A 24,885-nucleotide genomic window follows, 5' to 3' on the forward strand; every position below is an offset into this window, starting at 1 on the left:
GGACGAGATGATCTTTAAGGTCCCTTCCAACCCAAACCATTCTGTGATTCTATGAATTAATGCTGGACTGAGGACTTGGCCACCATGGGCCTAATGGCAGCCACCCCGTCCTTCCCGGCTGGTTCTGGTTCCCAGGGGTCTCCTGCCCATGTGGGTTCACTAAAATAATCCCCTCTATGGGGCAATAAAATAAAATATATTAATTCTTTGAGCTCAACCTGGGCACCGGCATCTTGCCTTTTCCGCCTCCCTTCTTTTTATCGCGTCCTCGCCTCTCTGCCAGCTGGGATGGGGAAAGTAAAATGCGGAAAACATCCTGTTCCTCCCTCCTTTCGTGCCAGCGGAGAGAGAAGTCAGGCGTCAGGAGGGGGACGTACCCCCGAGCTCACAAGCGTCCGGTTGTACCAGTTACCGCCGCACGCAATCTGAATTGCAGATGGCTTCTGGCTATTTACAGGGCTGGAGCCACGTCCCAGACAAGCGGAGTCACGGCTGCTATTGTCGGAAAAAGCTTAGCCTGTACTGGATTCTCCATTTTTTGCCCATTTTTTGAGCTGGGGAGCAAGGTTTTGCTTGAGGAAAGGGGAGCGTGGTGTTGATGCCGGCGTTTCGCCCCGGCCAGTGCTCCTTGCGGTGCCCGCCACCCCATCCGGAGCCAGTTGGGTTTATGGATCGGCGTCCCGCGCTCTCCAGGGATGACACAGTTGCGCATCCGGTCGATGAGGCTGACCCAAATGAAGCGCCCAGCAAGGCAGGCACGTCCCGGCTCCCACCCTGGCTGCCAGGGCGGCTCTTATCCTCGCGGAGCCGATGGAGCTGGGATGTCTCCTACAAGCATCACGTACTGACGGGATGCTCCCGAAAACCCTGCACTAGAGAGAAAACTCCATCCACCCCCACAGCTCGCTTTCCGGCAGCAGCGCCGTCAGGAAAAACAAGCCTCGGAGGAGCGATGTCTTGGCTGAGGGGTACCGGTATTTCGGATCGGGTCCCACCGGGGTCAGTTAGCCCCAGCGAGGGTTATTAATTGTGGGTTTATGGGACCTACCTGTGTCGGTGGGGTCTCAGCGCGCAGCAGCAGCAGTTGGCACGTGGTTGTCACCTCGCTGTCCTGCGGGAGAGCACAAAAAGGGAATCAGCGTCCCCGGGCTGGGACCACATCACCCAGCGTAACACCAACCTCAGCCGCAGCCCCCTGAAAAAACAAGCCCACGCTCGGGCACGGCTGGATTCCTCAGCTGGGAAAAGCCATCCCCAGCCCTCCAAGCCCACCTCCCTCCTGCTCCCGTGGACACACGCTCCTCCTCTCCAGCCCAAAGCCAGCCGCACTGCGAGCTGATGGAGGATTTTGCACGGAGCTGGGTTGGGAAACGCCGGCGGGTCTCATCCAGCGGCTCCGCTGGGGTGGGGAGACCCCAGGGAGAGGGGTGACACCCCGAACCCCCCCCGCAGTCAGGCTCTCGGCTCCTGCTTGAGGCCACGCAGGCTGCCAGAGGATTTCCTAGAAGAGGCCGGCTGCACACTGATGGAAGGGCAGGCACTGGATATAGCAGAAAAAAAGGGTTTTTTTCCAGAGAAGCCGGTAACTGGTGGCCTCAGCCCCCTCCCCAGCCACGCTGGGGCCGGGCAGCACTGACCCCATCTGCGATTCCACGTGCTGCACAAACTGTCTGCAAGGTCCCAGGTGCGTGCCAGCAGCCCAGGATGGCGCGCAATAAGGTTTTTCTCCCCCTGATCGTGACTTCCCACGGCACTGTAGCCACAGCCCGACTTCACACACCGTCCCCGCGCACCGACATGAGCACGTCCCACCACACCTTCTCACCCTAAATTTCCAGTGCTCTCCATCGGAAGCACACACACAGACCGAGCCGGACACCGATGGGCAAGCGAGAAAACCATGGTTATTCCTACTATTTTTTTTTCTTTTTCCCCCGCCTCGTTGCTTATTTTATATGCCAGCCGCCCAATTATTTCCCCGGGCCGGCTCTGCCCCATGGTGCTTTTTTGCAATCGCATGGAAGGAAGCCTGAAAATCAGGGCTGGCTCCAAAAGCACTGAGATGCCAAGAAAAGCCACGACAAGGACAAGTCTCTGGACCGTGGGATCATTGGGAGAGGGGGGAGGGGGTGTGATGCTGGAAGGAGCCGTGGGCTTTGGGCTAATTTTGGCTGCTTGAAACTATCCGGGAAATGTGGCTCCAGCCTTTCTGGGTTTCCCCCAGGATGATTTGGGCACTGGCTTTGGGGACTGCCTGCCCTCGGGCATCCCTGCACCATGTCCTTCCCTTCTCGGCGCCGCCGGGTCAGAGCAGAGGTCACCTCTGCGGCTAAAGCCACCAACCCCACGTTTGTCCCTTGGGAAGGGTACGTCTATTGCCGAAAACCTTGGATGGGCAGGAGGATAGGAAAAATTATCAACTCCTGCCCCAGAAGCGGTGTGTCAGCCCGGATTCAGCACGAATCACAAGAATAAGACCGCAAAGGAATTGCTTTGAAGCCAAAGCGCTACAGGGATTTATTCTTTTTTGGGCATTAGCTCCGAAATACCCTCAGCCCCCACCGGTGAGAGCCCCCGCGACGGGTTTTATCCCAGCTTTTCCCCGGGATGGCTCCTCGTACCCTCTCACGCACCCTTCTCCTGCGGATGAGCCTTCCTCCCCCAGCATCCTCCTCCCGCAGCAGGGATGCAGGATGAGGTGCCGCCCCGCTTCCCAATGCATCTCACGGAGCTGAAAAAAGCTGAAATCTGTGCAATTTTATCCCAGTCCGATGGAACAGTGGAAATTATATATGTATGTATATATAAAAATACCCTTTTTCTGACACTTCCGCAAGAAACCCAGGAGAAAGCCCATTCTTTCACCCGGATCTACCCGGAGATGGAGCGACCACCATCTCAGCCGGAGTCACAGCCGTGCTCAGGGGGAGAAATTCATCCCCGTGGTCCCATGGGGCCAGGTGACGAGGTTTTTAACCGCCGTTGGGACAGCTAAATAAAATCCCTATTTGACAGCGTCAGCTTCCTCTTGTCCTTCACCTCACCCACCTTCACCCCAAAACGCTCCAAACCCTTTGGACCCTGAATTTGGTGGCTGCCACAACCGTGATGCTCGGTGTGGTCTTCACCCACCCCAGGGATGCGGGGATGGCTGCATCCCCAGCGAGCTGGTACCGAAACTACAGATCCAGGAAGGTATTTATGTTTGCAAAGGCAATTAATAAAATAGACGTCCCGTTTCGAGGAGGCAGAAATTAAACCTATTTCAACAGGTGCCTTTGCCCACCCCATTATAAGACTCAACATGCGGCACAGCCCCTCCAAAACACTGAACACGGAGAAGGGCATGGCTGACAGCGCCTGAAAACGACTCGCCGGAGATGCTCAACAGCCACATCATCCACTCAGCGACCAGCCCAGCTCCAGCAACCTGCTCCCGGTCCCTCCACCACCCCGTCACCTCGCATTAGCGCTGGGCACCCCGGCGTTCGCTGCCTCCGTCCGTCAGACACAGCGGCAGCCGCTAAAAGCGGGTCACCCGGTATGGGGGGGGGCGTATTTAGGGCTTCCACCTCTGTTCTCACCAGGGAAAGGGAACACAAGTGATCTAAATGATTTCCCCCTCCCCCCCATTTTTCCAAGTGCTGGCACCGTAGGGCTGAAGCATCGTCCCTTCCCGCTCCCAGGTACCACTCACCTCTCCCGCGGGGACAGCCGAAGGCTGGGCTCGGGGCTGGCAGCCGTGGGGCTCTCGGGACGGTGGCAGGAGGGCAGGGCAGGCAGCGGCTGGGCATTTCCATCTGGTGACAGCGCCGCAGGTCCCACAGGGTGGCCGGAGACCACCGGACTGAGGCCAGCACCGTGTCCTGGCCACCCCGGCGTTTCGCAGCACCGGGGCCCCCCCTGCGTCTCTCCCGCTGTCATTTCTGCCATCTAGAGGGGACGTTTCCCCACTGCAAACGCGTCCCTCAAAAGCACAATGAAAGCTCCCGATTCAGGGAAACATCCCTCGTCCGTCGCTTGCCACCGCGGGAAGAGCCCGGCCGCAGCGATTCCCGCCGCCAGGATGGGGAAAACCAGACGCTGGGATGCTACACCCCCAGAAAATAACTTTGGGGAGCATTTTCCTGCTCGATTAACCAAAGTTAGAACCTCGCAACATGAAACTCATGACAACAGAATGGATTTCAGAGTCTAAGCTAGGAAAGATATATTTAAAATGGCCCAAGAGAGGTAAATCATCAAAATAACCATCACATCACCTTTCTGAAGGCAAGCGAGGTACTAAAAGGGTGGCCCAAGGTCTGGTTCTGCTTATTGGTGTCCACAACGTGAAGGATGGAGCTTGGTCGATTAGGAGGTGACCTGGATTGAGAGGGAGTGCAGGTGTGCCGGAGCAGAGCAGCTGGGTAAACTGGAGAGATGGAATAGGAAGAGGATGAAAGCCAAGGGTTGAGTGTAAATGACGAGCCTGCCCTTGGTAAGACACGCTTTGGGGTGAGAAAGTGTCACAGCCTGGCGCTGCGCGGTCCAGCCGCCCGTGGTCTGCACGATGCCAGCTTGAGCTGGGTTTGGTCTGGGGGGAAGCCGGCTGGAAGCCACCACCCGTGGGAGGGCAGCTCCGCGGGACTCGGCACTTCTCGAGGATCCAACGCAAACCGCCTGTGTCCTTTGGGACAACAGGCTCCGGGACAAGCAACCCCACAAGCCTGTTTGCAAGCCCAGCAGTCCCAGACCAGGTTAACCCCCTGGAGGTACCAGATGCACCACTGCTCGTCTCTCTCACGCATTTACCTCGGTGAAGGTTGGGGTGGTTTGAGTGCAGGGGCTCAGCGAGGAACCAACCCCTCCGAGGAGGCTCAGGATATGACCTGCTGGAGGGACCAAAGGGCTTGGAAGTTTGGGGGCATGAGGGTTAAGGCTGAAGAAAACCGGGGGAGGGAAGGGCAAAGCATCCTCCCAGCCCTCCTCAGAGGAAGGTCTCCATGTCTCAAGGCAGAGACGAGCCCGAGGAACAGTGGTGAGACCAAATGGATCACAGAATCATAGAATTGTCTAGGTTGGAAGGGACATTTAAGATCATCAAGTCTAACCATCGACCTAACACTGACAAAAACACATCACTAAACCATCTCTCTAAGCACTACGTCCACCCATCTTTTAAATACCTCCAGGGAACATGATTCCACCACTTCCCTGGGCAGCCTGTTCCAATGCTTGATAACCCTTGTGGTGTAGAAATTTTCCCTAACATCCATCCTAAACCTCCCCTGGTGCAACTTGAGGCCGTTTCCTCTTGTCTTATCGTCTGTTACTTGGGAGAAGAGACCAACCCCCACCTGGCTACACCCTCCTTTCAGGTAGTTGTAGAGAGCGAGAAGGTCTCCCCTCAGCCTCCTTTTCTCCAGGCTGAACAGCCCCAGCTCCCTCAGCCGCTCCTCATTAGACTTGTCCTCCAGACCTCTCACCACCTTGGATCTCTCCTAGGAAAAGGGATTTATTGCTGCCCTCAAGCACATCATCCAAAAAGGCTGCACAGCTTGGAAAAGAAATAATTTCTCCTCCAGCTTGCAGGTGTAAGAGCATCTAAAAATCTACCTGCACCTAAAGTCAAGTAGAACAATTAAGTATGTGTGAATGACGAGATTGCCACCAGGGTGGCAGAGAGCAGGAGAAGCTCACAGTACTTTTTCCCCCCCAAAAAAGCACAGAGGATAGATCATATCCTGCAACCATTTCCTTCTCTTGGCTTATTAAAAAAAAAACAAAAAACCAAAACAAACCAGTGGCAAGAACTGTGGTTAGAGCAGCCAAGACATGCCGACATGCTGCCCCGCCACCGCGACACAATATAACACCGTAGAGGGTGAGGGTGGCAGGCACAGACCATCGAAGCGCCTGAAGGAGCTGTAGCCAGATCGGCAAAAAGAAGCAGGAACCAGAGGGAGCAGGAGGGTGCCAACATGTGTGACAGCCGGTGACAGTAAAGATGGGAGCCCCTCCATCCGCAGGTGGAAATGGGGGTCACATCCATCTAAATCACAGAATGGCAGGGGTTGGAAGGAACCTCTGGAGATCATCTAGTCCAAACCCCCACCAAAGCAGGGTCACCCAGAGCAGGTGGCACAGGATTGTGTCCAGGTGGGTTTTGAACATCTCCAGAGACGGAGACTCCACCACCTCTCTGGGCAGCCTGTGCCAGGGCTCTGCCACCCTCAAAGTAAAGAAGTTCCTCCTCATGTCGAGATGGAACTTCCTATGCTCAAGTTTGTGCCCGTTACCTCTTGTCCTGTCGCTGGGCACCACTGAAAAGAGCCTGGCCCCATCCTCCTGACACCCATCCTTTAAGTATTTATAAGCATTAACAAGATCCCCCCTCAATCATCTTTTTTCCAGACTAAAAAGACACAAATCCCTCAGCCTTTCTTCATTAAGAGAGATGTTCCAGTCCCCTAATCACCTTGGTAGCCCTTTGCTGTCCCCTTTCCAGCAGTTCCCTGTCCTTGAGCTGGGGAGCCCGGCACTGGACACAGCACTCCAAATAGCTCCCCTTTATTGAGTGGCATTAGCTGACACAACACCGACCTCCGCAAATATTGCGGTGGGATCCTAAACCACGTGCCGGGGCTGCGGTTGCCCAGACAGCGCCTCCACAGCCTGGCAGAACAGCTCTGCCCTGCGGCGGGGGATGCCGTGCAATCGCTTCCAAAGCATCCGCGCCAGGGTACAAACCTGGGAGAGCCCACGCCGAACAGAAAACACAAGCCTGACGGGGTTTTCGTTTTCTTTCCTTTTAATAGAAACATCCTAGACTAACTTGGGAGGAGGATCATCCTAAAGGGGAAAGTCTCTCGGAATGAAATGGTGTGACTCGCTTCGGGAATGATGTGCAAAGTTAAAACATCCAAGCAGGCTCAGCTCAGGACTTCCTGGATTCTTGCGTCTTCTTGATTTCCTGCAAGGAGATGAGGGAAGCAACTGAGCAGCTGCCGCTCTTTGGGAACAACTCAGTTTCACAGCTCTGGAGACCACAAGCGATCAACTCCTCAGACCAGCTCCACAGCATCACAGGACCAAGCCCAGGGTTTACGCACGAGCCTTTAGGGACAAGGCAAGGTTTGGCTTAAGAGGCTCTTCAAAAATCCCACGCCCCTTCCATACTGCCCAGGGATGTATGTTTATTTTGCCCCTAAACCAGTATCGCGCTGGATCCGTTTCCCACTCTTAGGCCACTGATCCACCATCACTCATACGCGATCTGTGCTCAACTACGTCACTCAGCAGCTCAAAAGAGATCAAATGTGGGCATGAGGACTGTCACCTGCTCAGCCTAGAGGTCATGCTGGCCCAGGGAGTGAGGCAGAAAAGCCCCGATGGACTCACCTCCAGGAGTATCTCCTTCAATTCGGAATAGGCTTTTTCTAAATCATCATTAATAATGACCAAGTCGAACAGGCCAGGCTCTTTACCTGGGGAAGAAAAACAAGGACAGAGTTGTTAGAGGAGAACATATGCCTTCCCTGTGTCACCTCTCGTGCACGACCTGAGTTCCCGTGGCATTTTAGTATTACTATTTCAGCTGCTGCTAATTTGCTTCCCCACCAACCACCCACAAGGAACTGCAGTGCGAAACGATGCAGTACGGTGCTTAGATCAAACTAGCTAACGCCAAGCCCTGCCAGCATTCCTTGGAGAACACAAGTCCGATGTTCACATAGAAAACAGCTCCTGAATCACCAAGGCATCCCCTCTCCCCAGCCACACGGACTTACTAAGTTCCAAATCTACGCGGGCTGCAGTCAAACGCTTCAGTAAACTTTCTTCTGTCTCAGTCTTCCGGTCACGTAGTCTTTTTTCCTAAACCCAATGACAAACACATTAAAGAAATGCGTGTTCCAGATGCTGCATGCAGAAACCACCACCCACCCCACAAGCCAGTGCTGTCTGCCATCTCCTACTGCTGGCGACCACGGGCACACGAGAGAACATCTGCAAAGGGTGAGGGGCTTCATTCACAGCCCAGAGCAAACCCGTGGCCAAGCTGGGTGTGGACTCAAGATCTCCTACACAGAGCTCAGGTTCCCACTCTCTTTCTGCCCCCCTCTATTTTATTTATTTTTTGCAGGTACTGCTGGGAGATGAAGTCTCTCTGCTGGGCTCTGGCAGCTGGTGCTGTTGGCTTCCGTCCTCCACACTCCACGAGAAACACAGACTGCCTGATCTACTGAGAGCAAGAGAGGAGAGCCAGGAGTTGTGCCACGTACTCCTTGCATGGCTTCAGCAAATCGCGTACGTGTGTCCAGATCCCTCTCTGAACCAGGACATCGATTTCACTTCTGCGAGAGGCACACTGCAATCATTATTATATGGGGCCCCATAGGACCAGAGGGGTATAGGATTTCCACTGCTGCAGAGAACAAGCTTCCCTTGGTTTAATTTTAATTGCTGGAGGCAACTCTCAGCACAAGAATCTTCTCTCCCCAGCATCAAGCACGACTAACGCATTTAAAGGCTGGTCACGCTGCAATGGAGTCTATAACCCAATGCTGGCAAACACACTAAGGTGTGGGAACTGTACAGGAGGGACTCAAAAAACAGAGCACAGGAAGATTTATCCCTGGGAGCCAGAGGCCAGGGAGCTGGACTGGGCAAAGGTAACAGCGTACTCAGAAATGTCCTCCCCACCTATTCTACAGCCCTTAAAAACATACAGATGAACCAACGAGGGGGGAACACCCATCCCTTCAGAGCAAGACGCTGATTACCTCTAACTGCTTAACGGCAAAGGAAGGCGGTCGCTCACCAAGATGTCTATGGATGGAGGCTGCACGGAGATGTAGATGGGATTCAGGTCTGTCCTCTTGATGTTCTTCACGCCCTGGATGTCGATGTCAAGGACGCAGATCTGGTTCTGGGCCTGAACAGCCTGCACTGCACCTTTACTGGGGACAGAGCGAAGAGGGAAGGGGTTAGAGCATCCAGCCATAGCAGTGAGGGTTTGGTGTGCCCCCCTCCAGCAGCAGGTCCTCACCTCACAGGGCTCCTCTGTGCCTAAATTGTGGCAGGAGAAAAGAGAGAGCCTGCTCTGCTCTTCCTAAAAAGCATCTCTTTCCCTCAAGTGTCCTCTGGCTGGAGCAGGGACCTGCTGTCTCCTGCTAAAGAGGCTGGCAAAACCATGATGGAATGTGTGGAAATGGATAACATGTGACTATCCCATGAGCAGTGTGGCTCGGGTACAGCCCCTAAAGCTCCTGCCTTCAACAAACACAGGAGCAACCTTCACCAAAGAGTTTTGCTTTGAGACTCTTCCCTTCTCCACTTCTGACTTCTCCCTTCTCCACAACGCTGAGAACTTCCCTTCTCCAGAGATGCACCGATTTCCGTACCCATGCACTCTCCTGAAGGATGCTTGATAGAGATGGATGCTCCTGCCTGGGTTACAAGATGCACAATTGAGAAAATATTTTTTAAATGGTGGTTCTTGTATGTCATTAAAGATGGTATCTCTTCCCCAACACAGGGGAATTGCCTCAAGCTTGTTCCTGAACACCTACAATTCTCCCTTGAAAAGCAGCAACGCCAACCCTCTCCTGGCATGCCGGAGGTACCTGGACTAGTTTCCGGGTAGCCGCCCTCTTGGGGGACTTCAGTATTTACACAATCTTGGGGGACAGTCAGCATTTGCACAGTGCTGAGCACGGGTTCTCCTTCAAGCCAGGGTTCCATGGCACGATGGACAGTGCAGAGAGAAGCCCTGCCAGGAGCTTGGAGGTGGCACTGCAGGTTTCAATGTCGTGAAGTCAGGAGGTCATGCATTGGCAGCAGAGATCAAGAGAAAACACTGCCCTACAGCCAGCCTCCAACTTGCTTGATTCCCAGCTCACACCCAGGGCACCTCTTTGGACCTCACCCCATCACCCTGCACCACCAAGGCTTGCTCCCTGATACCTCCTGCAAAAGTGTGCTGAAAACACGCTGCCTTAAACAAATGCTCCTGTATTGTCCTACGCCCCAGGAAGGGGGAGTCACAGCTCCAGTGAAATAGGATTTGGGACCTCCAGCCCTCCTCCCACAGCTCTCACCAACCCCTGATGGCTGTCCCAGCTGGAGAAGACAGGGTCTTCACCAGCACCACGGGAAATCACCCATGGGTGTCGCTCAGCAGCTGCTCATGGCCACAGTGCTGCTGTTGGCAGGGTGTGCAGAGAAAGATGTGACAGCCCAGACCTGAACCCTTGGTCTGAACCCGCAGCTTCACGACAGCTCTCGGCAAATGCAGCCAGAGGGGACAGAGGCAGCGCAAGCAGAAGGTGCCTCTCGGAGGGATACGGAGCAGAGTCGAGACAGGGAAAGCTGTAAAGACTTCTGAAAGCCTGCAAGCCCAGAAAAGCCCCAGCGACCAGGGATGAGCAATACAGCAGCTCGACCCATCGGCTGTGAGCTCCTAATGCTGGATGGTAGGGAAGAGCACGCAGACAGACAGCCTTGGGGTGCCGCAGCTGGTCTGGTCAGTGCGGCAGGGTCTACTGCCTGCAGAGAGGTCACGCAGGAGGATGGAGGTGGCTGGTGACTTTCCTCCCGACCTAGGAGTCCCACAACACAGGTCACAAGCCCCAACAGGAAGGAGAAAGCTGAAACGAAGCTGCAAGACCAGCCCCGTACAAATACGGAGGTTTGCTGCCTTGTTTAGGTGGGCAGCAGCGACAGCCCAGATCTGCGCACTGCAAATCCACAAAAGCTCCCCAAAATAGGTTGTTTTGCCTTGCGAAAGCCACAGGCTTCATCCGGTGTCACCAAGTACCAGCTAACTCCTGCTACAACCAACCTACAAAGAGCCAGCAGCTCTCAGAGCCCCGAGAGACAGACCCCGTGCCCGCACTCCGATTTCAGCCTCTAACTTAAGGCAGCGTCAAAGAAATTCTGGTTTCTGTGGGCAGGACTCGGTGCTATCCCAGAGACAGGGCCCTTTCAGGGCTCTTAAATTAAGAAATTCTTTTTTAGTTATTCATTATTATTAACTGATGAGATTTAGGGAGCAGGAAGGACTGGTGAAAACATCAACTCTTTTGATAAGCATGAGGGACTCTCTCCATTTTATTACACATCTGATTAGGAACATCCTTAGGCACCTGTAGAGGAAACACAGTCTTGGAGAGTTTCTGTATTTATTCTGTTTGCAAACTGGTCTTTGTGGCTGAGATGGTGTGGGTTAATTTCAGCCTCCCACCCTGCATGCCCACCAGCACAGGCAGAGCCAATATGCAGATGGGACCAGAGATGGAAGTGAGGGCCAGGGAGAAAAGCACTTCAGAAACAAAGCCAAACATTATTTGATTTGGTTAAAGTATCCAATTCCTGCAAATTTCAAGGAAATGGGCTGAGGAGAGATGTCTTCTCAGCACCCACGCTGAAGAAAAGGCACCGGCATCAACTCCACCTACATATCAGGCATCAGAAAGCAGCCGTCTCCTCCACGCTGCAGCCGGCTGGATTAAGCAGGATGCATGTGAAGGAAGGAAGCCTGTCCTACGCAGGATGAAGCCAGGGATTAAGGAGCTTGAACTCGGTTTCTCCTTGGTGCTGCGTATTTGGAAGATGAGCCGTCAGGTTTCGCTTCTCTTGCCAAACCAGTGACACTGGAAGGATCAAGGCCAGGGCAGGGGATTATGCTTCTCCATCAGCCTCAGAGGGAGCACGGCCAGACCCCCGCGAGGCTGCCCTTAGTTGCGGTGACAACAGTGACGCCTGTGCACGTCACACTAAAACAGCTACGTTACTGAAATGCAAAATCACCAGCTGTTCCTCCAGACCTGTAGACTTACAGCACATTTGGTCTGCAGGCCTTATGTTGGCAACTGCCATAAGGAGACCATCCTCAGAAGCTAACTTTGCCATCTCCAAAAATTCCTCCAAAAAGCACATTCAGCTCTTTAAGAAATATAAGTCTTCATGAAAAGTGTTTCAGGCAAATTTCTTCGATGCAACCAATTAAATATCTCAGGAAACATTTAACCCTCCTCCTTAGCAGGTCCTTTACTATAGTGCCACAAATTTCTCACAGTAATTATATAAGATATCTGACTTCTAATTAACATTGCAGCTTAATGTTTGATTGATCATCAGCTCCAACGCCCGGGGCAATGCTATTTTAAAATCCCCCTAACTCTTTAACCCCAGTCAAGGGTGCCATGCAATTTATCTATTTGTAAGCAGCCACTTTACCAAAGCAGCATGCGTACTTGTTTCACAACAGCCAATACATCACTTCTGCTCCCGAATTCATTGTGTTCGGACCATTAGGTAACGCAGGGATAATGACAGTAAGTCTCCGTTCTGCCCATTACTCTCTGCAAGCATTTGGAAAATATTAAGGAGTGTAAATAGTCTGTAAAAATCACCCTTGTGCAAGAAAAGTGTTAAACATATGAACTACTTCAGCAGCTTTCAAACACTGGAGGCTACAGAGAATCTCATAGCACAACAATGATTTAATTATGACGAGCTAACTCTCTCCAAGAGTTAGTTTTGCCATCTTAATAAAGCTGACAAGGACCCCGCTATCAAGATGAAAGGCTTTGCTTACAGCATGAACCTGCGTGTTTGGGGGAAGCCAGTGTCACTCAGTTACAATATTTTTGCCTTCACCATCATCTCAGCTCCCGGCACCACCTGGGTTGAGCAGCGACAGCGTCTGAACTGCGTACCTCGTCCCGTACATATTTCCGGAGAACTCTGCGTGCTCGATGAATTCACCAGCATCGATTTCTTTCTGCATTTCCTCTCTGGTCACAAAGTGGTAATCTGGATAGGGAAAACAAGGAAAACAGCCAGAAATTAATAGCTTTGAAGGTAAAGCTCATGGGCAAAATGACACCCATGGGTGCTTAGCGGAGGCTTTAAGCAGGCTTAAATTCTGCTTTGGACAACACTGGCAGACTGCAATTATCTATGTCCTAATTACTGTATACAGCATCCCCTTTCCACACCAACTGCCCAGACACCTGCTCAAAATGTTTTGGAGTTTTCTGTGCGGCCAGACACGCTGCTGGAACCCCTTTTTCATACCCCTTCCCCTTTCTCATGCAGCAGCAAACTCCTCCCTGCTCCCCACAGGTGTGGAACACATTACAGCAGGACTGCCAAGGCCTCCAATTTGAAAACATTTATGATTAAAGACTAGAATAGGATGAGAGAGAAAGAGAGGGAGATAAAAGGGAACATCAAAACCAAACAAACTAAAAAGGAATGTTTCTCTGTCTTTTGTTAAAGTTCCTCCCTTTCATTTCAGAGTGAAAACCGCCATAAGAAATTAAGTGCAAACCTCATTTGATTCTTTCTGAAATACGCAAATAAACCAGAAAACAGAAAAGCAGCTGGCCAGCTGCACACAAGCTATTAATACAGATAAAGGCATCTCGTTAAGCAGTTGCATTTCCCAAAGGACTGTGCAGTTGAAGTACCTCACCAGAGCTGCCTGGCACTTTGGAAAACCAAGCCACTCAACACCCAAGTATGGACCAGGGTGCTTAAACTGGGAGCTCTGCTCTGAAAACGTCAGCCAGGAAGTCACAGAGATGGCGTCTAGAAAAGGAAACTGGCAGCACATGCTCTGCCTCTGTTAACATTTCACCGCTTAATTAAATTTTGGGTTTGTTCTGCTAAGTCCATCCCTCTTCGTTATTTTCCCTACAATGCATGGCACATGCTGCAGAGCAGCAGTAAATGGCTACGGTCTAATTGACACCGAGATCAAGAAAAAAATTGTGTGTGTGTGTATATATACAGACACACACACACACTCAAATACATCATTACTGAATGTCTGCTCCTCCTGCCTCAGGAAATGCACACTATAAACATAAATGTAGGACTAACTTATCTCCTAGTGGGGATTCATGCATCCACTTCACATAAGAACTTAAAAATTTTTCAGAGGAATCGCTTCCCGAGTCTGACGAGACTGCAACACACTCACCTTTGCCGTTTACTTCCCCGGGTCTTGGCTGCCTCGTGGTATCTGCAAGCAAAAACAAACCTTGTGAATTTTGTAGATCACCCAAGGAAGTAATAGTATCAAAGAAATAAAAGCACACACACAGCAGATTAACGCAATCACGTAGTAAGCTGATCCTCTGTTTCAAATGATCAAAGCTTCTGGAATCAGCTAGTGTAACACACAACGACATGCAGGATTGGCCTTTAATCGAAGAATCCTAGATAATCTGAAAACAATCAATTAAGACTGTTAGGGGCTGAGCTGTCAGTCTGGGACCTACCAAGCTGGGCTTAGTTTTCATCTCTGCTACAGTCTTGTGTAATCCTAGACACACTATTCGGACCTCTGCCTCAGTTCAGGGGAATTAGCAATGCCCTACTTCGCAGAGTTACCTTCATTTTAAAAGATCACGCAGCACCTACATCGGTGCTTAAAATAGCCAGATTTAATGAATAAAGGCAAACTCCTGCATGAGGTACCTGCACGAGGTAGGTGAATAAATCAGACAGCCTTCAAACTCATTCAGACTAGTATTATTCTAAGCGCGTGCTCTGCAAACCAAAAAGGAACCGATGGTCATCACGGAGGGCAATGCAAATTACTTTATTTAGGACCGGCAGGAGTTAATCCAATGCAATAAGGCTCTGATCGCCTCCAAGTTTTCTATAAAGCACCAAGGTGCCTCCAAGTGGTTTATGGAGATTTAGGAAAAAAAATATCTACCAAGAGGCAACCTTGAGGAAAACTGTAAAATTTAGTTTGGCATTAGATGAGAAATTCAGTTGAATCAAGAGCACAGGATGAAACACACAAAAGGAAAGATAATTTTAAGGTTTATTTCATCTCCAGTAACATGAAATTTTTAAACATCCAGTATTTGCCCTTTCAAGGTAGAATGAATTCGGGTCTCACAGATTTCAAAGCAAGAATTTTTACCTGCAGTATCCAAAGCATAAGGACAGTAAAATAAATTTCGATAACGTACTTAAAAACACCTTGCAGAGCTCCAGGAAAAATCAGGTGAATGAGCTGTGGACACAGCCCAGATTCTGAGGGTAACCTTTCAGGTGTTGCTCAAGGAAACAAAATTGGTACGGCAACAGGCAAGCTGCCTGAAGAAAATTCCCTGCACTTACTCTGTTGTGGATGCAGGAGGACTTCAGCGAGGACTTCAGCAGTGCCTGCAGCCTCCGGGCAGGCGTGAGTGGACTGAGCTGGCCGGCCAGGGGTTATTTTCACATTACAGGTAGAAAAAAAAAAAAGGACCCTTGGCCAGCACTTAGTGACCAACGTAGAAAAAGTCAACAAACCACCAGAGCAATGGCAGGAGGAGGAACGTACAGAGGTGATGGAGCGAACTGCCTCACTTGCTGACCCGGTAATGAGATGGGCTTAATGAAGCTCTTTAGTTTTAAATCTGAGACTCTGGTTTGCAGCCCCTGGGCTGTTAAAATCCCCATCAGCTCTCCGCCACCAGGTGGACGGAAAGAATTGGTGTTTGAAGCAGAGGTGGCGGGGGAGGGGGTGGGTGGGAATTTTGTTACTTTCAGAGTCAAGAATGACTCAGAAAAAAATCTCATCGCCTCTCCAAGCCGTGTTTGGAGGTGGGGAGTCACCAGACCTGGAAAGGATGCTATTCCAGACAAATCTCAGACTTGCCACTTAACAGCTGTTCTAAAGGGCATCCTGACTTATTTAAACATCCCAAAGAGCTCACAGACAGACAGACTAGGACACAGGCAAGCCACAGGAGCCTGTTATTTGGGGCTACAGAAGCAGGCTCTGGGCTAGCAGCCCTGAACTCCTCCACTACCCTTCCACAGAGACGTACAGATACTCACGGGAGACGCTGAAGCCGAAGATGTTCTCATAATCTTTAAGCAATTTCTTTAACAAAGTGCTCTTCCCTGCACCTGATGGACCACTCAGGACCACTGGTCTCGGCCCCTGCATGGCTAGAGAGACAGAAAAATACGTGTCTGGTTAGAAACACCCATGGAAAAACACAGCTATGGATTCCCAGAGGTGCTTGGCCCCACACAAAAGTGTCTATGCTTTACCCTCGGATACAACTGTCTGCAGGCAAATCTGAAATCAGAAGTCACAAGCCTAGACCTGATAGGAAGTAGATGAGAGTGCAGGAAATACCAGGGAAATTCAATGAACTATTAAATTAGCAAACTGGCTGTAGAAAGTGGGAGCTGCCGCCTCTGAACTGCTGCAAAAGGTCTGGTCTGGAAGCCCTGAGGACTCGGATATCAGGTGAGGCCCCAGTTCTTACCTGGGGAACAAATACCTCGGACAAATAAAGGACATGTATCACCGCCACATGAACAATTGTTCTTGAGGGACTGAGGTTAAACTCATGGGACATAACCCAAAGGAGGAGGAAACTGGGCTCCAGCTGCCACTAAACTGGGATAATTCAAGCCAGCTCTGTCCTAGCTCTGTTCTGTCATCAGGGTTGGGTCCCTCTGGGACCCAAATCCTAGGGAAGATTTTCTCTAAGAGGAGGAAAATGCTGTCTGTGCCTGGTTGTGTCTGGAAACTCGGGACATCCACACACAATGGCAATGCAGCTTAATACTTGTCCTTACTGATAAGAGGTATAATAGTCACAGCCACTTCCCTCTCACAGGGACAGGCCTCGAGGAGTGTTTGCAGGAGATGCTGGCGAGAAAAGAAGGCAGAAAGCAGCCAGCATTACACACACAGAGCTCCGAGGGAGGGATGGATGCCCAGGAAATCGCCACACCTCTCATGTTACCTGTTTACATCCCAACAAGTACAAACTACAAGCCTATGATGGATGGACAGTTAAATGTTTTACATCAGTCCTGGGATAAACGTCCACGTGCAAAGCCTTTACCATAAACAGACAACGTGCCAAAGCCTAGACCCAGAAGCCCAACACGTCCTCCACCACTAAACCTCAAAGCCCTGCAACAGCGGTCTGAACCCACGTGTGATCTGGGACACGAACATGCTTTGGGATTTATTTCCCGTTTCCTGGAGCGCTCACTCCAGCTCAAAGTGTCTCATAGCAAGAGAGAAGGGTTTGGCTCCTAGCACAAAAAAAAAGGGACAAGGGTTTGGTTCCTGGCAGAAAAAAAAAGGCAGCCTGAGGCCACACAGACCTTTCTGCAGTTGTTTCTTCAGCCAGGAAGAAAAAACTGGGCGTTTGCATGTTCCTGCCTCTCTGGGGAGGAAGAAAGGTTAATTATCGACATGTGAATAAAGAAGAAAATCCTGTACAACAGCACAGGGGGACCCTCATCCATCAACAGCAACTCAGCAGCTTCTAAACCAGCGGTGACACCCAATGTGGGACAAATCAAAGGCCTGTTTTTCCTATTTAAAAACAATTGCTTTCTGCAAGCAGTAAAGTCCTCGGAAATGCATATGTTTTTTTTAGCCTCATTGCGTGGGTGTGGCCTCAGGAGCAATCCACCGACAGACAGTATAATGCCTTTCCATTTTAAATTAGATCATAGCAATGTCACCCTGACCTTACAAATCACTTCTGAAGCAGCCTTAAGCCAAATGCCGTCTCTTACAAAACCAGCCGTGGACCGTGCAGCAGGCTAATCTAGGCAGGCTGCCTCCCTGACCCCAGCCCATGTGAGCTGGACACCTCCTCATCCCTAAATCCCTCCCGCACGGCTCTGCGACTGCGCAGACACCTATTGGGCAGCACTACAGCTAGCAAATTATACGAGTTTTCCCTTTGTTCCCTTTGCTTTGCACTTGTCTGACCAGAGTTTATCCAAACCTGTATGAAGGAACGGGGTATTAATACACAAAGTCTAAGTGGATGCCAGCAGTAGCTAAAGTGGGCATAAAAACACCCATGTTCAATCACCAACCAAAAGGAAACTGTCTTTTCTTCCCTTTTTTTTTTTTGCTGTTAGTGTCCTCCAGGTGCTGCAGCCCCAAGAGACCCGGCCATTCTCCGGGGACCAATCCCATCGCACGTACATAGAATTAGGCTCCATCATCCAAAAAACACACAGATGAACAAAATCCAGAAAGCCCTTTTGGGGACCTGTCCTACCTTTCCCTTAGCCCTTGATAATTTCCAAATATGACAGGTTTTGCCTAAATGTTCAATACCAAGAGGAAAGCACGTCCTCCCGCACCCCCTCACCAATGAAATGCCATTCAGTGCTTGCAGCAAGGAAGCAGAGGGGCCCTGGCTGAGTTGTCCAAAGCATCTCCCTCTCTTCTGCCGCTGCCCGTTCCTCTCACCCACATAACTAAAATGGGGCAGCCCTGACCATCGCTTGCAAAACGCTCCAGAAGAAAAAGAGGAGCTACGCAAAGTTCATCGCCCCCCAGTCATCCCAGTGCATTTCACAACACAGCTGCTCCCGAACGATGCTCCTTCATCACACACCAGCTTCCTCAGCCATTACCAAAAGCCCCCACATGTGACATTCAGACGTCAGCACCGACTGTCTGGGCATTACACGGCTTTCCCTTCACCACGATCCGACTGTGCCAACAAGAACTGCTCCAGACACACAAGTCCTGGTCCCTGCCTGCATCCTCACAGCCCAGCTAGAGGGAAAAGAGCTTTTCTCTCTCCCCCCTCAAAATTTAATCCACCTTTTACCAGGCATCGATAGGAAAAGGGGAATTTAAAGCTGCCCAAATCACTTATAATCACTTAATTCAACCCCAGAGCAACCGGGAAGGGGTAAGAGGAATGGGCAGAGCACTGGCTGGGAGCAGGCTCCAATGCATCCTTACCTTTTGCTTTTACTCCCTTTCAGCCAAGGTACAAAATCCAGCTCCTCGCAGCAGCGAAAGGCTCACAATATGAGCGAGCCGGCAGAAAGCTGGGCTATTTGTGAGCTGCCTAAAGCCTTAATTACCGAGCTGCAATTTTAAGATGGCCAATGAAAACAGCTCGCTGGTCTTTAATCTCCTCTTGTGGTTTCTTCTCTGTTCCCTGCTCTCCAGGCTGATAAAGCTGCAAACACCGCTAACGGGTGGCAGCACGTGCCAGCCTGGCACTTCAGCAGAGGAAGACTGTCCCTGTCTCTGCATGCAACCTCATGGGTCTCAGGTCCCCCCCAGTCACCAATGTAAAAGCACACAGGGAAGAGCTGCTATCTGTGGGTCAGAGGGAGGTGTGGCACCTTCCAGCAAGACCACCAGTTCATTCGGGTTGGAGAGCGCCTTGGGAGGTCTCCAGCCCACCCTCCTTCTCAAACATAGCACCTCTTTAACTGGTGATGAAGTGGTGGTGCCCACAGACACCAAGAATGGATAGGCTCTTAGATAGCATTGACGCACATCAGGCATAAAACCCAGGCTGTAAAGCTGCTATGCTCAGACTACACACCCAACAGTGGTGTAATTGAGGCAACTCTTCTAGAAAATCACTCAGTTGTGACTTTAGCCAGGATTTCAGCTTCTGCAGACAACGCTCCTCTTCTTTTGGACTGAAGTCCCCACGGCTGTTGCCTCCAGCCACTGCTTCACCTCAGGCTACTTCATGAAGGCAACAGGGAAACTCCTTCTCTTGCCCACGTGAATCTGAACCCAAGTCTCCAAACAGCACGTCCCAGCACCTCCATGGTGGGACCCTGCAGGGTCTGTGCCACCCTGGTGCTGGTGATGCTTTTCTGCCTGAAATAGCACTGGCAGGGCATCAGGGGAAGACGGAGATGCTCTCCTTTACTGTACTCCCTTTTTTTCACAAAAATATTCAGGACTAAAGTGGGAAAAGACACATGAGTTGCGATCACAAGCCTCACATCTTTGGGAAATGGTCTAAAAATAAACCAAGAGACTTGCAGGTGCTTCCTCTTGCCTCCTTTCAAATGTATCCCTTCTCTTTTGCTGGAGATCTGCAGAGAAAAACAAGCCGCAATTTAGAGGGGAAAAAAGGCATTTCCATTGCCAGATGAAGGGGTTGGGCCCTCGTGGGTGGCAGACGGCAAACACCCGGCTGGCAAACTGGGAATCTGTGCCAGCGCAGAGCAAAAACAGCTCCCACGGAGCATTTTCAGAAGGCACCCACCACCTGGCACGGTGCGGGATTTTGGGGGCAGCTGGTGGAGGCCTGGGAAGTGAAAAGCAAAGACGTCACGGAATCCCTGCCTCGAGACACGAGCAGCGCAGACGAGGGAGCGGGTGCCCTCTTCTCCACCATCAGATTTAACACACACCCTGACCCCAAGAAATCACTCCTAATGACAAGCCGGTCTGCACACCGATATTAATGTCCTGCCCTGGCTTCTCCGCTGCCCCAGCCCTGTCAAACACAGCTCCTCTCCCTCTGGCAACCTGAAGCCCTCAAAAACCACAAGTAAAGCGACAAAAAAGCCTGAGAAATCAGATCTGGCGGATACGTGGCTTTTTAAACCTCCTGTTTGGTTCCCAGCCCAGTAAGGCATCTGCACGTCACATTTTCAAGCTGTTGGCAGCAGCAACATACAGGCACGTATTTATTTCTAACAGAAGCTCATTTTTTTCCCCTTTTGCTCATATTTGGCATTTTCAGAGCAGTCAATCTGCAAATATCTAGCACAGAGCATCTCTCTCCTCCAGTAGTTTACGCCTAAAATGGTTTTGGATCTACCCTAACCACCATGGATCACCAAAATCACAGCGGGCTGGAGTGGACCAGCAACAGAACAGCACAGCTATTTAATAAAGACCCTCATATTTGGGGAGGTGGCACACTTGGGACTGAGGACAAACGGCCACATAGACCCTAATGGGCTGCAAAAAGACAAGGTGGTCACCGAAAGAGGCTGCAGGAGGTTGTCACTAGGGTGAGGAACATTCCTTGGTCTGCTCCCACTTGCTAAATTTGCCCTGGATTTTAGCTGGGAGGCAGCAACACAACCAGTAAGGCAAAGGACAGACATCACAAGAGTCAAACAAAATTAATGCTGATTAGCAGGGAGGCTTTAAAGAGAAGATAAAGTAGAAAAGAAGATTATTAAAGGACAGTTTCCCTGGCAGTCCAAAGAAAGGTCTCCTGGATTAGGATTATAATCCCATTCCCTATTTTCAGCAGGTTCGTTATAAAGCTGCAACTCCCACCCTTCTGAGTTTTGGGATGCTTTTTGAAAACCCAACCCAGCTACAGTAACACAACAAAGTTTAACATTATCTGAGAGCAGGCAAATGCTCAGCAGCTCGATGTCTGCGAGGAGCCCTAGGTGCAGGACATCCCCTCAGCTGGTCAGATGACACCAGCTGCTTCAACAACCATAGGCCGAGATCCACGCTTGTTCACTCGGGGAACGGGTGGGCAAAAGCTCCAGAGCTTTCTTGCTGGTTTCCCAGCACACAGACTGCACAGGACAGCTGGGCTCAGAGGTCCTGTCCTGACAGTCAGCAAGGTGTTTTAATAAAGGAAATTATTTGCAGTACTGAAAGAGGAGCAGAGCACCACCACCATGGTACCTCGAGCTGGTGGAACCACTCAGCCACCTTTTTCCTGGAAACAATTATCTAAAAAGCACTAGTTAGCTCCTCCTCTGGCTGCACTGATTTGTGCCCTTTGCTTTGCAGGGAGCAATGATGAAGCAGAAGGAACAAGAACAGCTTGCTCAAGGTCACTGCAGAAATCAGCTAAGTCCCGTCCACAGGTAAGGCCAGAAGTCACTCCAAGACCCTGTCCTGCTGCAAAACTGGACCAGTTTAATCAGCCAGCCGGTTCGAGCCAGTTTACCCACCTAGGTAAATGTCTACAAAGGTGAAGCTCAGACTAGTGTGGTTTTGCCAGTTTCTCCTCATGTACCTTGTGTTTCACCACACAGAGCGTTATTTTGGATACCTGAAGGATGCTCACCCCAGAGCCCTGGTCTTACCTCATTGTCTTGCACCACACCCACAAAACCCAACCAATTCATAGAAGCACAGAATGGCTACAGTTGCAAAGGACCTAGTTCCAACCCCCTGCCATGGGCAGGGACATCTCCTACCAGGCCAGGTTGCTCAAAGCCCCGTCCAACCTGGCCTTGAACACTTCCAGGGATAGGGCAGCCACAGCTTCTCTGGGCAACCTGCACCAGGGGCTCACCACCCTCACAGCAAAGATTTTCTTCCTAATATCTCACCTAAATCTCCCCTCTTTCAGTATAAAGCCGTTCCCCCTCATCCCATGGCTCCCCTCCCTGATCCAGAGTCCCTTCCCAACTTTCCTGGAGCCTCTTTAGAGGCTGGAAGGGGCTCGAAGGTCTCCCCAGAGCCTTCTCTTCTCCAGGATGAAGCCTCCCAACTCTCTCAGCCTGTCCTCACAGCAGAGGGGCTCCAGCCCTCTGATCATCTTCGTGTCCTCCTCTGGTCCTGCTCCAACAGGTCCACATCCTTCTTATACCGGGGGACAGATTCAGCGTGCAAGCTCCCCCCCGCCGTTTGCCTTATCTAATCGTGGGAAAGCACATGCCAGACCCATCTCCCGGCAGCCCAACGACGAGGATCCCGGCGCAGCTGGAAACTACGGCCCATCCCACGGCCGTGGATAGAGCAGGCGCTCTGAGGAAAAAAAGCTGGCCTAGGGCACGGTTCCCCCCTCAGGCAGAGGCCCCGGTGGGGACACCACAGCCCCCTCTCAGTTCCTCAGGGCTGGCTGGGCCCCCTCAGCTAAGGGGTTCAGCGCCCCGAGGCCAGCTGGGCCTCACCCCCCACGGCCGGGACGGACACCCGTGAAGGGGGACGCGGAGCCCCCGCCCTCCCTCACGGGGGCCCGGCCCGGCTCCTCCGCGCTCACCCGCCGCCCGGGCGATGGGGCCGCGCAGCCGCCGCCAGCTCATGAGGGGAACGACCGTTCCCGACAGGCCCCGCGGCGCCGCTGCCGCGCAGTGTGACGTCAGACGCAAAGGAACGCATGCCCTGCCCCGGTCACGTGAGCGGCGGGGCGCACCACTGCGGCGGGCGGAGGGGGGGGAGAAGCCGTCGGTGAAGGGGACGGGGGGTAACATGGCGGTTCTGTGGGGTGGCTGGGGCTGACCCGTGATGGCGGATGAACGGGGCGGGGGGGACGGGGGAGGTCGGGGCCGCGCCATGATGGGGGGTGAGAGCCGGGAAGGGGCGGGGGGGAAACACGCTGGGGTGAACCATTGCGGCGCGGCAGGGGGTTGGACTGAACCATTATGCGGGGGAGGGGGGGCGAACCATGGTTGGGGCGGGGGGAGCCATGATGGGGCTGAACCAGGGTGGGGTGGGGGGACCCGTGATGGGGTCCTGTGGGGCTGGATCGTGATGGCGACCCCGGGGATGTCACACCCCCCTCTCGTCCCCCAGGCCGTCCCCGAGGAGGCTGCCTCGTCTCCCGCTCTCTGCCGCGTGGAGGATCCATCCTCACTCACCTGCACGAAGATGGCAGCCTTGGGCCGGGCGCTGAGGTGAGCATGACGGTGGTGGCCATGGGAGAGTGGACGGGCCCTTCATGGGGCTGGGCGTCAAGAGGTGACGGAGGTTTAATGGTGGGTCCCCTTCACTTTCCACACACGGGTACCTGCTGGAAGGCAGCCTTGCAGAGAGGGAGCTGGGAGTCCTGGTGGACAACAAGTTGCCCGTGAGGCAGCAATATGACCTTGTGGCCAAAAAGACCACTGGTCTCCTGGGGTGCATTGAAAAGAGCGTGGTCAGCAGGTGGAGGGAGGTCATCCTCCCCCTCTGCTCTGCCCTGGTGAGGCCGCAGCTGGAGCGCTGGGTCCAGTTCTGGGCACCCCAATTCAAGAAGGACAGGGAGAGTCCAGCAAAGGTTACAAAGATGATCAAGGCTTGGAGCATCTGTGTGATAAGGAAAAGCTGAGAGACCCGGGGTGTGTTCAGCCTCGAGAAGAGAAGGCTGAGAAGGGAGAAGGCTGAGAAGGGATCTCATCAATGCTGATCAATATTTAAAGGGTGGGTGTCAGGAGGATGGGGCCAGGCTCTTCTCGGTGGTGCCCAGTGACAGGACAAGGGGCAACGGGCACAAACTGGAATGCAGGAAATTCCATCTCAACATCAGGAAAAACTTCTTTAAATAGAGGGTGGCAGAGCCCTGGCACAGGCTGCCCAGAGAGGTGGTGGAGTCTCCGTCTCTGGAGACATCCCAACCCCGCCTGGACGCGTTCCTGTGCCACCTGCTCTGGGTGACCCGGCTCTAGCAAGGGGGTTGGAGGAGGTGACCTCCGAAGGTCCCTTCCAACCCCTGCCATTCCGTGATTCCCACCAGCGCCCTCCGCCTCTGTGCCAAGCCGCCGCTGCCCACCGCCACCTCCGCCCGCACCAACTCCAACCGCGCCGCCATCTCCCACCTGAACCGGCAGCTCTACGGCCGCCTCTACCCCGTCCTCCTCGTCAAGCTCGACGGCTCCACTGTCCGCCTGCGCTACAGGGAGCCCAAGCAGATCCTCATGGTGAGGCGGAGAGCCGGGGGAGGGTCGGAGGGGACAGGCGAGGCCCAGGGTGGGTAGGGGGGTTTCATGCCACGTTGCCCCCTCAGCTGCCCCTGGACAGCGGCACCCTGCCCAGGGGTCAGGCAAGGCCCAGGGCGGGGGGGTTTCACGCCATGTTGTCCCCTCAGCTACCCCTGGACAGCAGCACCCTGCCCGAGGCCCAGCGCAAGGCCCGGCTGCGGAGGCAGTTCCCCAGCAAGCCGAAGGCCGAGACGGAGGAGACGTTTGAGGGCATCGACCTGGGCACCTACGAGCGGTTCTGGAAGAAGTGAGGGTCTGAAATAAAATTTATATAGAAAATAAAAAAAAAATAAAAAAAAAAATAAAGCCGGGAAATGAGTCGTGCTGGTGCAGTTCTGTGAGGGAAGGGGGTTCTGGCCTCCCCAGGGGGCATCCCAAGGGCTCCCCCCGCGCTCCGTGCTGCGATGGTACGGTCCCACCTGGCAAACCGATGTGTTCCCCCCCAGGGGCGTGCGC

General features: G+C 52.5%; 2 protein-coding genes across 11 annotated transcripts; one reads left to right on the forward strand and one right to left on the reverse strand.

The window, feature by feature from the left end:
* Window positions 1–6,775: 6,775 nt before the first annotated feature.
* Window positions 6,776–22,832, reverse strand: GUK1 (guanylate kinase 1). Of its 8 annotated transcripts, XM_054189598.1 has the most exons (10): window positions 22,734–22,748; window positions 22,165–22,309; window positions 15,838–15,951; window positions 15,133–15,210; window positions 13,976–14,017; window positions 12,705–12,801; window positions 8,804–8,942; window positions 7,773–7,857; window positions 7,384–7,469; window positions 6,776–6,955 (listed from the first exon to the last, which is right to left on the reverse strand). In XM_054189598.1, the coding sequence occupies exons 3-10, from the start codon at window positions 15,947–15,949 to the stop codon at window positions 6,920–6,922; spliced, it is 675 nt and encodes a 224-aa protein (XP_054045573.1). In that variant the 5' UTR covers window positions 15,950–15,951; window positions 22,165–22,309; window positions 22,734–22,748; the 3' UTR covers window positions 6,776–6,919. The 8 variants fall into 8 exon arrangements, 7 of the variants coding, with proteins under 7 accessions (XP_054045573.1, XP_054045568.1, XP_054045571.1 ...); XM_054189593.1 differs by lacking the exon at window positions 22,165–22,309 and having other exon boundaries at window positions 22,734–22,832; XM_054189596.1 differs by lacking the exons at window positions 22,165–22,309; window positions 22,734–22,748 and adding an exon at window positions 22,645–22,727.
* A 3-nt stretch (window positions 22,833–22,835) lies between these two features.
* On the forward strand, window positions 22,836–24,751 carry MRPL55 (mitochondrial ribosomal protein L55). Of its 3 annotated transcripts, none has more exons than XM_054189602.1 (4): window positions 22,836–22,868; window positions 23,267–23,367; window positions 24,186–24,369; window positions 24,537–24,751. In XM_054189602.1, the coding sequence occupies exons 1-4, from the start codon at window positions 22,851–22,853 to the stop codon at window positions 24,678–24,680; spliced, it is 447 nt and encodes a 148-aa protein (XP_054045577.1). In that variant the 5' UTR covers window positions 22,836–22,850; the 3' UTR covers window positions 24,681–24,751. The 3 variants fall into 3 exon arrangements, with proteins under 3 accessions (XP_054045577.1, XP_054045578.1, XP_054045580.1); XM_054189603.1 differs by having other exon boundaries at window positions 22,848–22,937; window positions 24,537–24,750; XM_054189605.1 differs by having other exon boundaries at window positions 22,857–22,917; window positions 24,537–24,750.
* The last annotated feature ends 134 nt before the right edge of the window (window positions 24,752–24,885 follow it).

The sequence above is a fragment of the Rissa tridactyla genome, chromosome 2 (genome assembly GCF_028500815.1).
Source record: "Rissa tridactyla isolate bRisTri1 chromosome 2, bRisTri1.patW.cur.20221130, whole genome shotgun sequence".
In the NCBI taxonomy this organism is placed as follows: Eukaryota; Metazoa; Chordata; class Aves; order Charadriiformes; family Laridae; genus Rissa; species Rissa tridactyla.

Excerpts from the sequence above, each read along its gene's own strand:
- GUK1 (XM_054189593.1), bottom strand. The coding sequence starts at position 22,776 with ATGAGCTGGCGGCGGCTGCGCGGCCCCATCGCCCGGGCGGCGG. Across the intron at positions 12,802-13,975 it reads CGGGGAAGTAAACGGCAAAG|ATTACCACTTTGTGACCAGA; the intron begins GTGAGTGTGTTG and ends TTCCCTATCCAG. Across the intron at positions 7,470-7,772 it reads CCGCGTAGATTTGGAACTTA|GTAAAGAGCCTGGCCTGTTC; the intron begins GTAAGTCCGTGT and ends TTTCTTCCCCAG.
- MRPL55 (XM_054189602.1), top strand. Across the intron at positions 23,368-24,185 it reads GCCTTGGGCCGGGCGCTGAG|CGCCCTCCGCCTCTGTGCCA; the intron begins GTGAGCATGACG and ends GATTCCCACCAG. Across the intron at positions 24,370-24,536 it reads AGCCCAAGCAGATCCTCATG|CTACCCCTGGACAGCAGCAC; the intron begins GTGAGGCGGAGA and ends TTGTCCCCTCAG.